At 40.8% G+C, this 14,385-nt stretch overlaps 1 protein-coding gene across 1 annotated transcript in view; it reads right to left on the reverse strand.

Annotated features, from left to right (window-relative positions):
• Window positions 1-3,373: 3,373 nt before the first annotated feature.
• Window positions 3,374-14,385, reverse strand: part of tango6 (transport and golgi organization 6 homolog (Drosophila)) — a 32,761-nt gene continuing 21,749 nt past the window's right edge. The window contains exons 16-18 of the mRNA XM_033635947.2: window positions 10,976-11,127; window positions 9,027-9,140; window positions 3,374-4,331 (exon numbers count right to left, since the gene is read on the reverse strand). Of these exons, the coding sequence (XP_033491838.2) occupies window positions 4,155-4,331; window positions 9,027-9,140; window positions 10,976-11,127 (443 nt within the window). The 3' untranslated portion in view covers window positions 3,374-4,154. The remainder of the gene's footprint in view (window positions 4,332-9,026; window positions 9,141-10,975; window positions 11,128-14,385) is intronic.

Raw genomic sequence — 14,385 nt, forward strand, 5'->3', positions numbered from 1 at the left:
GGAAGAGAGAGAGAGACACACACAAAACAAACAAACAAACCTTCAATTCTATATACGTAACAGTCTCCAAAAATCATGCAAAATGCCGTGTACTGTGACACCTGCCATAGCGCCAGTCACTGAATGTTGATATTTTGTCCAAGTGAGTGGAAGGGGGCGTGGCTTAGCCATAGGTACATTTTCATGTCCCGTTACTCGCACAAGTTTGAATGCTAAAATATTTTGTGTTGACTCGCATCATATGTGCGTGAAATCACTAAATCAATGAATGAACTTTGCTGATACGTCCTCGAAGTCATACATCCCCGGAGGATCTCAATGCTTATTGGCAATCGTGCCGCAAATTGGTCACTGAAGTTCAGACTTTTCACCTCTCGTGAATAAGCATATGACACGATACTGCGCTACTAGCTTGATATACGCCGCTTTATTCAAGTCATTTGCGTTGCGTCCATCATGCGCCGCTGAATTTGGGTTTAATCGCATCTATACATTGACTTTACATTTAAGTCACTCGCATGAATTGTTTTATTCATGTCCCGTGTGAACACAACATTAGTCAAGCAAATGTAAAGTCCTCAAATTTGCAACTTGGGTTTTACTCAACTCAAATCATATGACTATATTCCCCCAACTCCAATGAAAAAAGTATTTTTTGTGTCACTTTACACATACAAGTAGTGATTTCCTCAAGAGTCAAGGTACAGTCAACTTAAGACTGTGACAACAACAAGCTGAGGGAAATTTGGGAACTTGGGCGCTAAGAATGTTTAACCAAAATCAATGTTCAATCAGTTAGTGGATGATGAAAGCTTCCACTTTTGTTTTTTCTCCCTATTCAAACAATTCCAACTATTGAGCCAAAGTGTTTGTGTGAGAACTCTGATTTAGTTCTCCATTTATAGTATCCAATGGGACCTTGACCAAAATAACTGTAAAATGCCTCATTCTCAAAAAATGAAGCCCAGTAAATTTGAACTTAAGACAACAACCACATACTGTAAGGAAACACTGAAAGTATTTGCTTGCAATATTGCAGTCAAATGAATTCATGTGAAAATCTTTCAACTATTTTTTACTTTACTCCAGTTTAGGCCTTAGTGAATGAGATTTTACTCACCTCAACTCCTTAAACAGGCTTGACTCTAAGGTTTCTGTTCATCCACATAAGTTTAGTATAAAAGTAGACTATGACTAGGTTACAAATCCTTAAAGTCTGTCTTAAAACAAAAATAAGTGCCTCTGTGGAAACTGAAAGAGCTCTGCCTGTCCATACTGACCATTAACAGTTCCCTCTGTGTGTTTTCACTATAAATGATGGGGGAGAAAATCTAAAGTCCAAAGTTTATCTATTGCCAAAATGATGCTTCAGCTGTCCAAGTTAAACAAAGTCTTTTCACTATGAAATGTCCTTTTTTCTTACTGTTCTTCTGCTGCCCCTCAACAAGAAATTATTGTGAGAGGAAACACAAGGAATTGTGACTGGAAAAACAGTGAAGATGTCCTTTAATTTTTTCCATGTTCTGTTCCTAAAATCAAGTCACCAGCATGTTTTCTTGATCATACAGATCCATACACATTAAGCATTTAAAGCAGTTTCTTCAGAGGTTGTTGTCTTGATCTGGAAACAAGATAAACATGTCTTACTGTTGGAGTTAAAAAAATCTCCCAGCAGGTTATTTTAAGTGGCACTGAGAGAAAATACATAACCTCCAGAGTAAGGACATGTGTGATTTAAGAGCCATAGTTTGGTGGCAGTGCTGTGGAGAGACCTAAATCTGCCAGCATGATGAAAGAGCGTATGTTTCTCCACTGCCTACCACAGTGATACCTTGACTCCGCATTGGGGGAAATATCCATGGGATGCAAACAAGGCTGACGCCCCCAATGTTTGCTAGCTGTACGTTCACACAGAGAAGGTCATGCCTCATACTCTGTTAGCCTATTGCCTGATGGATGACACAAAAGAAGGAATGTCTCATTGCTTTCTGTAACCCCGACTCTGTTCAAACCCACCTTGTTTACATAGTCCAGCTATTGTCCAGTCTCCACTTCAGGTTAGTGTTAATATGTGAAACGTCTAATGTTTGCCACCATGTTTTCAAAGACATAAAGATGCAAGCACAGCTCTGAACCAGTCTGAGTTTGTGAAGAAAACCAAAGTAACAACAGGGGCACAGCTTAAGGCAAGCTAGATTTAAGACTTTTTAATGCCATTCGGAATGAAATTTAAGATTGTAAAATAACCAAAAACAAATTTTAAGGGAAAAAAACAACAAAACGACAATAAACAAAAAAACAAGAACCAATATCAGTTATTTAGGGTCAGGGACAATTTTGCCCAAATGTTTGTGGTAACAATCATTACTTTCTGGACCAGTTAAAAGTTAGGTGATCTACATCAAATGTTGAAAAAAATGAACTTTCTTGACATGGCAGAGACAAGGGTAGAACAGAACTGGGAGGAAAACCTGCCATTTGTTGTTAGCGATTTTGTGCTTCTCACTCTGCATGTGGGGTGCACCTTTTGCAAGCCTCTGTTGCATTGCCCTGTACCTACCGGTTTCAGCCATGCTGCAAAATCTTGGTCAAACAACCAATTTGCGTTGAATATGCACTTTCCCATGTCGCCCCGGGTTCAGTGACAGCTAGCTAACAGCGAGTAGATCCTCTGCTCTGAGCATCCTGGCCAGAAACAAAACACGAGTTCAGCTATCCTGATCTGTGTAACGATGAAGGTTCAGTGTGTAGGTTTGAGGGGGAATATTGGCAAACTGAATGTAATATAGTAAGTGTTTTCTTTAGTGTATAATCAAATGAAAATAAGAATAGTTATGTTTTTGTTACCTTAGAATGGGCGGTTTATATCTACACAGGGAGCAGGTCTTCGTCTACGAAGTTTGCCATGTTGCATCACCATATTTCTACAGTAGCCCAACAGATTTTTTTAAACACAAACTGCTTCATTCAGTGTTTTTCCTGGTTTAAATTACCTGGTCTGTTTGTTTTGGAGAGGAAGAGACCTCTGCAGATAATTTGGCTCCTGCTAAAAACCTCCTGAACAATGTACACTAAACTTCAATTGGGAGAAATTTCAGCTGGTTGCATTCTGCAATCCTCCCAGCTAAAGGCCACCAACTCTCCCTGAATCCTACACACTATTCCTTTGATGCAAGTGACTTTCTGTAAGTTACAAAAAACATATCTGTTCCCAACTGTTTTGAGATTTTACAGTGCAACTTCAGAAAACTAATTACCACCAAACTGTTGTACACTTCCACATACAAGTCAAGTTGCACTCAACAGTTTATGTCCATGTCTGTGAAAACATGGATGCTTCACACATACTCAATAATAAAAATTCCGCACAACATGTTTTTAAAACTTTATTTTGGAAGTGGACTGTTGGTGACACAACAGATCACGATGCTCTAGCGTCACTGTACCTTATTTTAAAGGGTAACATCTTTTTAAAGGGTAAGGTCTTTTTCAACCCGGACCCTATTTTCCCACTTTTTTGTGTCGAAGTGACTGATGGGAACAACAGTTTTTTGAAATTAGTCCAGTACTGAGTGAGACTGCTGCAGCTGGCAGCCACGAAACTGGCTGCATTTCAACCACTTGGGGCATTTGCGCGTCTACTGAAAGTGCTTGTTTTTGCCACTGACAGGCTCAGATTGTTATTCTAAGCGTCTGAAGACTTATGGAAAGGATCTTTATAGAGCTAGACCTTTTTGTTAAAGAGTATGAATCTCTTTGTTTAACCAGGCACAGCCCCAAATTGCAATTGCCAAACCCACCAGACTACATTTAAATAAACAACACATTGCCTAAACACATTGCAGCCTGCTTTGCGGCTACCGTCTGCAGCGTCCTCACTAAAACTGGACCAGTGTCAAAAAATGTTGTCCCCATTAGTTACTTAGACATAGATTCATGTGAAATTAGGGTCCAGGTTGAAAAATACCAAAGTTACCCTTTAAAGTCTTGGCATGCATCCAGGATTTAATTGCTGCTGTTTCAGAGTGTAGCTCTGACCATAAAATCCACATCACATGGAGTCAGAACTAGTGCTGCCTATAAACACAGCATATAAAAATAAAGTCCAAACTATGAAGAGGTTATGAGGACCCCACAGAAATAAAAATTGAGCTCTATGGCAGGACAACAATCTTCTTCTCCAGCTTCTGCTCAGGGAAGATGAACCTCTTCATTACATCATCAAGCTCCTCCAGAGCCAGCTGGGCATGGAGCACCGCAATGTCATCCGGGTCTGAGCGAACCACCCACTTTAGAGCTCGGTACAAGTCCAACAATACATCACTGAGAACCTGGAGGAGTCACGGGAGAGAGAAAGAGGTTACAATGATGAAGCGACATTTTAGACTCAGATAGATGTTTTACAACGGACAATTTGTTGTTACTGTTTGCTCCGGTTTTCTCATCCAAGTAAGTTTGGCAACTAATTCAGTGACTGCTGATAGAATTGATGGGCAAAGCTAAAACAAAGACACAAAATAAGGCCAACCCAAGTTGTATGCAACCTGAATATCCCTTCAAAGTTTGGTAAGTATAAAGTGGCAGAGCGTGGAAAAGGAAAGCTGTAAATTAACTGTTGATATGTGTTAATCAAAAATTTAACAGATCACAAAGGAATCTGTCATTCTGCAAAGAGAAATGGCATTAACACCTTAATGTTGTTAAAAAAAATAATCTTTTTCAAGGCTTTTTTTGGCAATATATTTTTACTGAGAGAGTGTAATGTATTAAGAGTGATTCCCTTCTAGGACCCCATCCTGAAAAAACAAAAGCAAAAATGAATAAAATCAGTGACCTCCTATAAAAGCTCTGTAGTACATCCCTCCTGCCCTGAGATAATCCACAGAAAGACTAGAGATAAAACCAACAGTAATGGCTGAGACTTCCCACTCTCATATTATAATGATGAAATGTCTTCAGTTCCTGAACCACAGCTTGGAGAGAACAAGTAAAGACATCAAAAGATATGCAATACCTCCTCCACTATCCACACAACTACACCTGGCCTGCTCCTCTTCCCTGTGGTCTAACATTGGTACTCAGGTCTGCCCCTCTCGTCTGTTCTCACGTCACTGTGTATTATTAGCCACGTACAGCTGGTGCTGCCCTCCTCCAGCTGTTCCAGTAATGACAGGACATGGCCTGGGACCAGCAGCTCGTCAGCTGACTGTAGTCGTGGCAGTGGCTCAAGAGCCGTATTACCCTCGAGCCAGCAGGTCACATACAGGAGTGTTTCCACTGGGCTGCCACAGGAGGATAATGAATTTATTTTCAGTTTTTTAACACTACTGGTAGGTTTTATATGAGACTGGGTCTAAAGGTGAGAGACTGTGTTCACTGGGTTTTGTTCCTAGATGACCTCAATATAACTCTTCTGAATTTATGTAGCACTACAGTGATGTAATTGAAAGGATAAAGCTGATGCTAATTTATCTTTTATCACCATTACACTCATGAAAAGAGCCAAACCAATAATAAATTGGTCCCTCAGTGTACTGTCTGTGCATGATAAAGTATGCTACTGACAAAGACCTCCGTTGTCTTCCAACAAAGACATAAAAGAGTCCTGCTGTTGCATTTGGAGTATGTAATATTTTATCTGATAAATACAGCCACTAATCTTAGGGTGCTTTCCATTCGGTTAATTATGTTTCCTCCCATGCTGCTCCTCCATCCTCCAGCCTGTGACCAGAAATGCTTCCAGATGCTTCATCAAACTGGAGAAACTGGGACCAAAGAATGTTTGCTGTTTTAGCTTGATAATTAACTCAAAAAATGAAGTGATTGTCAACACTGCTGATGAATAACTTTGTGTCAACAATTGATTAATCCACTAATTGTTTCAGCACTACACATTACCAGTGAATCAAGCATCTATTTTGTCATCTGAAAATTTGATTCCCTGAATGTTTTTGTGTTTATTTGTTTTTTGAAGATCCCAGCATTAATGGATCACAGAAGTGTTTCACAGTCCAAGAGATTCATTCAAGGATTTCACCTGATGATACAATTTGATAATTTTATATCATTAACTTATTAAACCTGTTAATGATAATTTGAGTTTATTTGCCTTATAGTGGTGTGAATACATAAACTTTCAGAGTTAGTGACACATTGTACCCTCAAACCTATACAGTGATCAGTTTATTAAAAATAGAGTCATTGGTCCTGCCTCACTGCTTCCATTTTAGGAGTCCAGGCAGCTGTGATATGATTAGCCTGGACCCTGTGGCCGACTATCTAAGAACAACACTTGAACACAGATATCAACAGTAACTTAACTGGAAACAGAGAACTGGGGTGACTCCGAAACATGCTGTTTGGAGTGAGTCTCCTTCCTGTGCTTGGTGAGAAGCTGATATTTAGTCTATAACCTCAGTGGTGACAGACTAGATTAAAGGACCTGTCAGCCTCTGTAACAACAGCCTCTCGCTCTCAAAAAACACAGCCTGAACAGCAATATTCAGCCTGCCTCTGCCTCCAGCATTCTACTGTTTGTACCAGAAAACTCTGATTTATATATTTTTTCAGTTGATCCTTCTGACAGAGGAGATGATAAAGAAAGTCCCCACTGACCACTCTGACCTTTTGGCCCTGTGTGTTCATTGACACAATGGCAGTGAACACACCTGTGAGTCCTGATGGAATATTACCAGCTATGAAACTTTCAGAAACTAGGGCTGCACCAATTTATCAGCTGAACATTGGCACTGGCTGATATTCGATATGCTCACTGTCATCGGCCTATTGACAATAAGTTGACATTCACTGATGGCAGTTACCGATGTTCTTCTGTTGAGTCGCAACAGTTTTTACGCAGGCTAAAAAGCAACACTCGAGACATCCACAAAATTAAATTAGTGAGCAGGTACGAGAAGAACACAATGATTGTTTGGCAGCTGGGATCTGTGATCTCACTGCTGTGTGACGAGATGGCTAGTAGCAGCTAGAGTCCCGTCCTCCCACAGACAATAGAAAATGTGCTTGGGGATGAACAGAGATCTTGGCCGGGACACTTCTGGGACAAAAGGATGCAGTTAACTCAATATTGATGCGTCAGAGGACACGCCCTACTGGTTCCCTAATATGCGACACTGTGAGCAACAAATCCATGTTAAAATCATCAGAAGAAGAGCTAGTAAACATCAGCTTTTTGCAGCCCGTCGCCAGAACCAACAGCTCACAGAGGTTGCATTGAGTTACGTTATGATATGCTCAAGCTCTATTCAGTAACAATGAGTATTAAGCAGAGGGAAATTATAACGTTCTTGTGATGTGTTTAATGTAATCTTGTAAAATGAAGATTTAAGCAAAAAACTTGAATAAATACGGCCGTTTTTAATAGATAGTTGTTGATGTTTTCATAACAATATAAAATAGATATAAGAGAGGGAATTGTGATATATTGCATATAGTAAAATGGCTTTTTATCTTCAGAAGTTGTTTTTAAAGTTATTTTAAGATGTTTTTCATGTAAAAGGTTGTATTAAAGTTTGTTTCATAAATGTGTGACTGAATTTGTGCTCACTCAAAGATAATGTGTATATATATACATATGTATATTTTTATTATGAAGATTTATTCGTTTTCTATGGAAGCATATTGCATTCACTTGACAAATAAAAAAAAAGCCCTGTTTTTCTGAGTAATTTTTTCTGTTTTTCGGAGTAATTTTTTTCTGTTTTTCGTGGTAATTTTTTTTCCTGAACAAGGAGACGAGATACTTCAAAATCGAGAAGCTCCCACCTGGCACCTGCAAGTGACCCCTGCATCCATGTTGAATCCTGCTCATGGATGTATTTTACATCCGTGCTCCTGCTCCTAGACAATTTCAACTACGGGATCAATAAAGGTAAGGCACGTAATTAGATACACACAGGGTATGATAATATAGCTATGTTTTTGACTGCATCCTTCTAGTGTAGGCCTATCGCTCAATGTAACAGGTTAGGTTAGTAATAGTCTCGCCACCAGACAGTCAGAGAACTCCGCCCTCTGATAGTCTGGGGACACTCCTTTCTAAAGTGTGTTTAACACACCGGAGAAAACGGCCGGCAACAAAGCAACGCCTCTTGCATTTTTGAAAACGACATGACCTCCCGGAAATGTGCGCTCCCCCTTTTCTTGTCTGCAAGGAAACAAACACACAGAGAGTTTGAAAATGGATGCCGAGAGATTTAACTCTGTTTTATCAAACGTGTGTTCAGTCCACAAGATTGTGGAAATGAAGGACTTGCAGCGACTTTGTTTAAAACTTTTAACGCAGTCGAGCACAAGAGTTCAGCAACCCACCAAAGGACCGCCCTGCGGATTTACTATTGGTTCTGCAACGTAGGGAGTTAAACTCTGAAATTGTATCCGCCCATCTAAACACAAAATCAGGGATGCAGGGGTCACTTGGAGGTGCCAGGTGAGAGCTTCTCCCAAGATTTTGAAGTATCTCGTCTCCGCGTTCAGGAAAAAAAATTACCTCGAAAAAAAAAGGGAAAAAATTACTCAGAGAAACAGAAAATATTACTCAGAAAAACAGGGCTTTTTTTATTTGTCAAGTGAATGCAATACGCTTCCATAGTTTTCCTGGCACAAATGAGGGAATAAATAACAACAAAAACAAAATAAACAATATAAAAACATTGGTATTGATATCGGCCATATTGTTATTTTAAACATCGGTACTGGTATCTACCCAGAATTTCAAAATCGGTGATTCCCTATCAGAAACACCAGCTATTTCCTGTTGTTGGACAGAGGGAGGAGGTGGGTGCTTAACAGAGAGAACAAACACTTTGAAGCTCTAGTTCAAGTCATTAAATCTTTATGAAAACATTTAAAAAAAGCACAGAATGACACATTCATAGTGTATACTTTTTGCATGGAAATATATGGTTTGATGTAGAGTGGATAGTGCGCAAGAGTGTATGGCTTTCATGCATATTCAGCTGTGAGTGTGTGTGTGTGTGTGTGTGTGTGTGTGTGTGTGTGTGTACCTGGGTGGTTTTGTCGCTGAGGCCTCGGAGCAGCAGGGTGATAACATGGACAGCAGCTCTCCTCACCTCTGCCTCCTTCTCTGTCTTTATCAGAGCAGTCAGACAGGAGCTGAGCTGCACACACACACACACACACACACACACCAACATTGATATTCACAGTCATTTATAGGGCTATAAACACAAGGACATAGGCAAAAAGAGGAAATACAGTTAGTGAATGTCTAAGTGAAGCACACAACACCATCTGAAGCTGTGCTGTATCTGACATGACACATTTGTCACGTTTGTCAATCAGCTGCAGGCCGACACTGCTGAGGTCAGGACCATAACTAAACTGGATCGATTGATGTATTGGTCAGACATCGAAACCAACATGGGCCATCAGCCTCTCTATGCACACACACTCACAGTAACACTCTCTCTCTCTCTTTCACACTCACACACACACACACACACAGTCGCACACAGGGTGAAAAAGTAAAAGTGGGCAGGTTCATGAATAAGCATCCCTGTTCTTCCAGCTGACAGTGTTGTTTATTCATGCCAGCAGCCTAGTACACACACACACACACACACACAACATCTTACTTGAGCCTCTGACCACTGCAGCAGCCTGGAATGTTCTGTACATGTGTAAATGTGGGCTGAGTTTCTGTAAACTCACTCAGACCCCGATCAAAGTGCACAAACACAGACACAGAGAAATGGCCTTTTTTAACAGACAAATTATTGTAAGCCTTACACTCCTCCACTCAGTTTGTTCAGAGGACATTCAAATGGTCTATATTAGAGAGACGATTTCCAACAACAAAGCTAAAGTCTCGTTGGCATGATTCGCTAATTTCTCACCTAAAATCTGCACCACCTCACCTGCTTCTATCTGACTCTTGACCTCAGAATGACCTCACTCTGACTTCTTAGACACTGAGCAGGATCGTACAGAACTGATATTCACCTCAGGCATTTCAACAACAAAGAAGTGCGCCACCTCAGCTGTGTCTTCTAACTTCGTGTCTACACCGTTAACCAACAATATACCACACTTGGGATGGGACATTAGCACCCTGTTCTATATTTAAAGTTTATGTTTCACTTGATCTAACGTTATAGGCAGAATGCCAACCAGGCATATGAGTGACATTTGGGAGTATTTTGACAAAATAAAATACATGACTCTACAGTGCAAGCTATGTAACATTAAACTTGCATATCATAGTTTATCTCTACAGTCTGTGCAGTGCAGACAGGTAGACTAGCCCTAACCTAGATTTTGAATTGCGTTTAATAAAATGCAACACATGCTGCTACAATCACCCCTGCACATGGGGGTGGATGTAACATCAAATTCAAATCAGTTCATCACTGAGTTCAGGTGGATGTTTGTGCCAAATTTGAGGGAACCCCCTAAAGGCTTTCTTGAGATAATGCTTTCACAAGAGTGAGATAGATGCCACGTCACAGTGACCTTTGACCACCAAAATCCAACCAGTTCATTCTTGAGTTCAAGCGAACATTTGTGAGCACATGCATAATACTGGAGGAAAAAAAAAAAGCTAAACGTAGAAAACAGCAGAATGTTTATTGCAGCCTCTACAAAAGCATTCAGTGCAGTGCAGTGCAGTGTGTGTGTGTGTGTGTGTGTGTGTGTGTGTGTGTGTGTGTGTGTGTGTGTGGAGTCGAAGTGCGTCCTCAGCTGTTATTTCCTCATTTGAGTACACTATAGAGTGCACTGTTACATTTATACCATGGCAACTTCTTCTTTTTCATTTTAGCGAGTTGACCATTGACTGGACCTATATTTGATGTGTCCTGATCTATAACTTTGATGGACTAGTACGTTCTGTAGCCACAATGTGCTGCAACAGTCTTTTTTCCAGTTCCTGTTACAAAAACCTAGCTCCTCCAGGAGGAAAAGAGAGGTTTAATGTCAGTGCACTCCTTCTCACCTCTTGAGCCAACACTCCAAGGGCATAGTCCAGTCTCTGACAGAGCTCCCCCAGGTTGGACAGACTGCTGGCTCGGACGCTTTGGTCTGGGTCCCTGGTTCCTTGCAGGAAGACGTTGACCAGAGGACGGCCAAGGTGGGGTGCCAGTTCACCTAAAGAAAAAAGAGAGGGGAAGAAGATCAGGCGGACAGGTTAGTTCCCAGGTTGTACATTTGGGATAGATTCACAGTAATAAACTATAGAACCTTAGTATTTATCAGACTGATTATGGATAATGTCAGCTCTCTGACTCCCTAGCTGACAGCAGACTTTATCACTACAGAGATGAGTGTCATTGGGCGGCAGTCATTCATGCAGGCTGGTCTTGTTTTCTTGGGCACAGGAATGATGGTGTACTTCTTAAAGCACATGGCTATGAGCCAGTGATCAGTTGAATATCAATGTGAACACCTGTGCTAGTTGGTCAGCCTGCCCACTGATACCGTCTGGTCCTGCTGCTTTCTTGGTGTTCACAAGCTTGAAAGTCATCCTGCCTCCATGATCGGAAAGGGGAATGGGTGCGAAAGGTGCATTCACCCATCCATTAACCTCTGCTTAACCTGTTTTTGCTTGTTGGCTGCCGATGGCCTCAAAGCAAGCACAAGATTATGTTACATAAGGTACAGAAATTCAAGACCTTCTTTAAAACATGCATATTTTTATCAAATGCAACAGTGAGTATTGTTAAGCTTGGAGTCTCTGAAACCAAACAGCATATGCTTTATTAAACCTTAAATATCAATATGAGTCATATAGTCTATCTAAACCTCTGATCAGAGTCACAGATACAAACAATATGGACTCCGTGACATAAAAATTCAACTCGGGCTAGCGAATATCTAACTTAAATCTAACGTCAGCTTGATGCAGATCATATTGTGTACTCAACTGGTGAAATCTCATCATCTGTTGGATCGATTGCTATGAAATTTTGCACAGACATCTTTGTTCCACAGAAGACGAAGCCTACTGTCTTTGATGATCCCCTGACTTCTCCTCTAGCACTGCCAGCAGACATTTGTGGATTGGATGAATTGAAATGAAATTTGATAGACATACACGCTGTCATCATCCCAGAGGACAATTTGTTTACAAAACTAGCGAGATTACCATCGGCCTCAATTGCACTTCATGTTTAGTACTAACTATCAAATGTTAACATCTAAACATGGTTAACATACCTGTTTGGCATCTGCATGTTAGCATTGCTGTTGTGAATATGTTAGCATGCTGATATTAGCATTTAGCTCTAAATACTGCCATTCCTTAACACAGTTCTACCAACCTGCTAGCATAGCAGTGAGCTTTTAGGGCCCTATGTTACACCTAGTGCAAATCGGTGCACAGCGCAGTGCAACTGTCAAGGCTGGATTTAGACCAATGCAGTTTTCACAGCCAGCAGCCACATTGTGTAACTAACAAACGTACTCGCACCCAGCTGTGTGCTCATGGGAGTGTAGGTCTCAAAATTAGGTACTGTCGCGGGCATTGTTGGTGTATTACTATATTGAGGCAGCAGAAATTGATTGAACTGACCAACAAAAACCTGGTCTAAAGTCAGAACGGCACAGTTTTTTCCTGTTATTTAAAAAGCGCATTGTTCAGATTGTAAGATGCGCCTTCACAGGTGGGTTCACAACGCATGTACTTGTTACACACACAGTCACACATGGATGGGTTGCAGCTGAGTGAAATACATCAATGACAAAACGTGAGCGTAGCAGAGAGCAGTGCAGAGCTGCAGTCCAACTCCCCATTAAGAGAGACACTGTGCACATTTAAACACAAGGCGCAGTGTAACTTAATTGATTACTCCAGAAGCTAATAGTTTAGTCCTGTTTCCTCTACCAAGTTTTAAAAACAATTTTTAGTTTGCGTCTTAAAGATCCAACAATATATACTGCACTGACATTACTGCTCTAACTGCATTACTCTCAGCAGAAATCCGCTCGCTTCTCTAATCTGCCAAATCTACCATATTTACAGCAGTTCACCAGATGTGAATGCACCTGGATTTTAAAGGAAATGGGAGATGAAACTGATTGGCTGAACTCATGTTATGCCCAAGACACCTTTGATTAATTAAGCGACTAAATGCAACCCTTTTGCCCCTTGAGCCTTACTTCGCACCCATTTGCACCATTTAACTAGCAAAAGTGGAGTCGGATGCGCCCAGCGCCATGCACTTTAGATCATACCTATAGATGGTTTAAATAGGGCCCTTCATCTTGTTTCTCACACATCTCCACTTGTGTATCACTGATGGTACACACACTCTGTGGTATAGATTTTTCCTGACACTGCAACATTCTCTCTTGTTGTGTCATCCACTTAATTACTAGATATGGCATAAGCAATTGATCACTCATGTTTGTATTTAAATAAAACCTCTAACGTTAGCGTCTTTATTTTGGGTCGGCCACCACTGCAGAAAACCATGTATTCAAGAGTTTGTGGGAAGACAAAGAGAATAAAAAAAGTAATATATAAGCATCTGACAGGAGAGTACACTGATTTGCAGACAGAGAAATAAGCCTCAAGCTACAGATCCAAATGTTAAACCAGATCTCAGATCAGCTCAGTAATGTGAAAAAATATTCAAGGCACAAAAAAGGAGAGAGAGAAGGTGATTTCTGTAGAAGGGAGGCGAGTAGTGTAGCAGTCTGAGTTTTGGCAAGAGAAAGAGAGATCTGAGAGCAGCATGGATACCAGAGAAGGGGCTTACATATAATCCAACCATTTAAATCCACATCTTGACACAAGACTAATATTGTTGTTTACAGAGTGTAGTCATGCTCAGTTTATCAAGCTGTGTGTGGGTGACAATGTTACATAGGCAGACATACAAAGAACAGAGCCGAGATGACTACAGCTGCTCCTGCCAAGCAGCATGGAAGACAGCCAGAGGCCTCCATGGAGGGGACACAACCAGCTGACTGGCTGGTAGTAGTAAGACCTGCCTGACCCATGTGTGTGTGTTTGTAGAGTTGGGTATATGTGCTTGATCCAGAAACAGACACTGATCTATTTAGCTTGCCCTAGATTACGCTTAAGAATGCCAAACTCTTACTCAGAATCTTATGATTCAAACCCACAACACATATAGAGCCATACACTCCACACACTCGCACACACACACACACACACACACACACCAGCTCAGCTACTCTACCTTCATTTTCCAAGTCTCAATAGACCGTCACAGCTCTAACAGACCTAATGAAAGAGATTTGCTGTGTTTCAGTGAGTGTGAGTCAGCCTGAATCACAACTGCATGCATAAACATACACACACAACACACACAACTCACACCTCAGAGGACTGATGAAACAAACACACAGAGGCTTCCAAATTTGCTAAACTGTATTTAG

This window comes from Epinephelus lanceolatus, chromosome 5 (assembly GCF_041903045.1).
Source record: "Epinephelus lanceolatus isolate andai-2023 chromosome 5, ASM4190304v1, whole genome shotgun sequence".
NCBI classification, from domain to species: Eukaryota; Metazoa; Chordata; class Actinopteri; order Perciformes; family Serranidae; genus Epinephelus; species Epinephelus lanceolatus.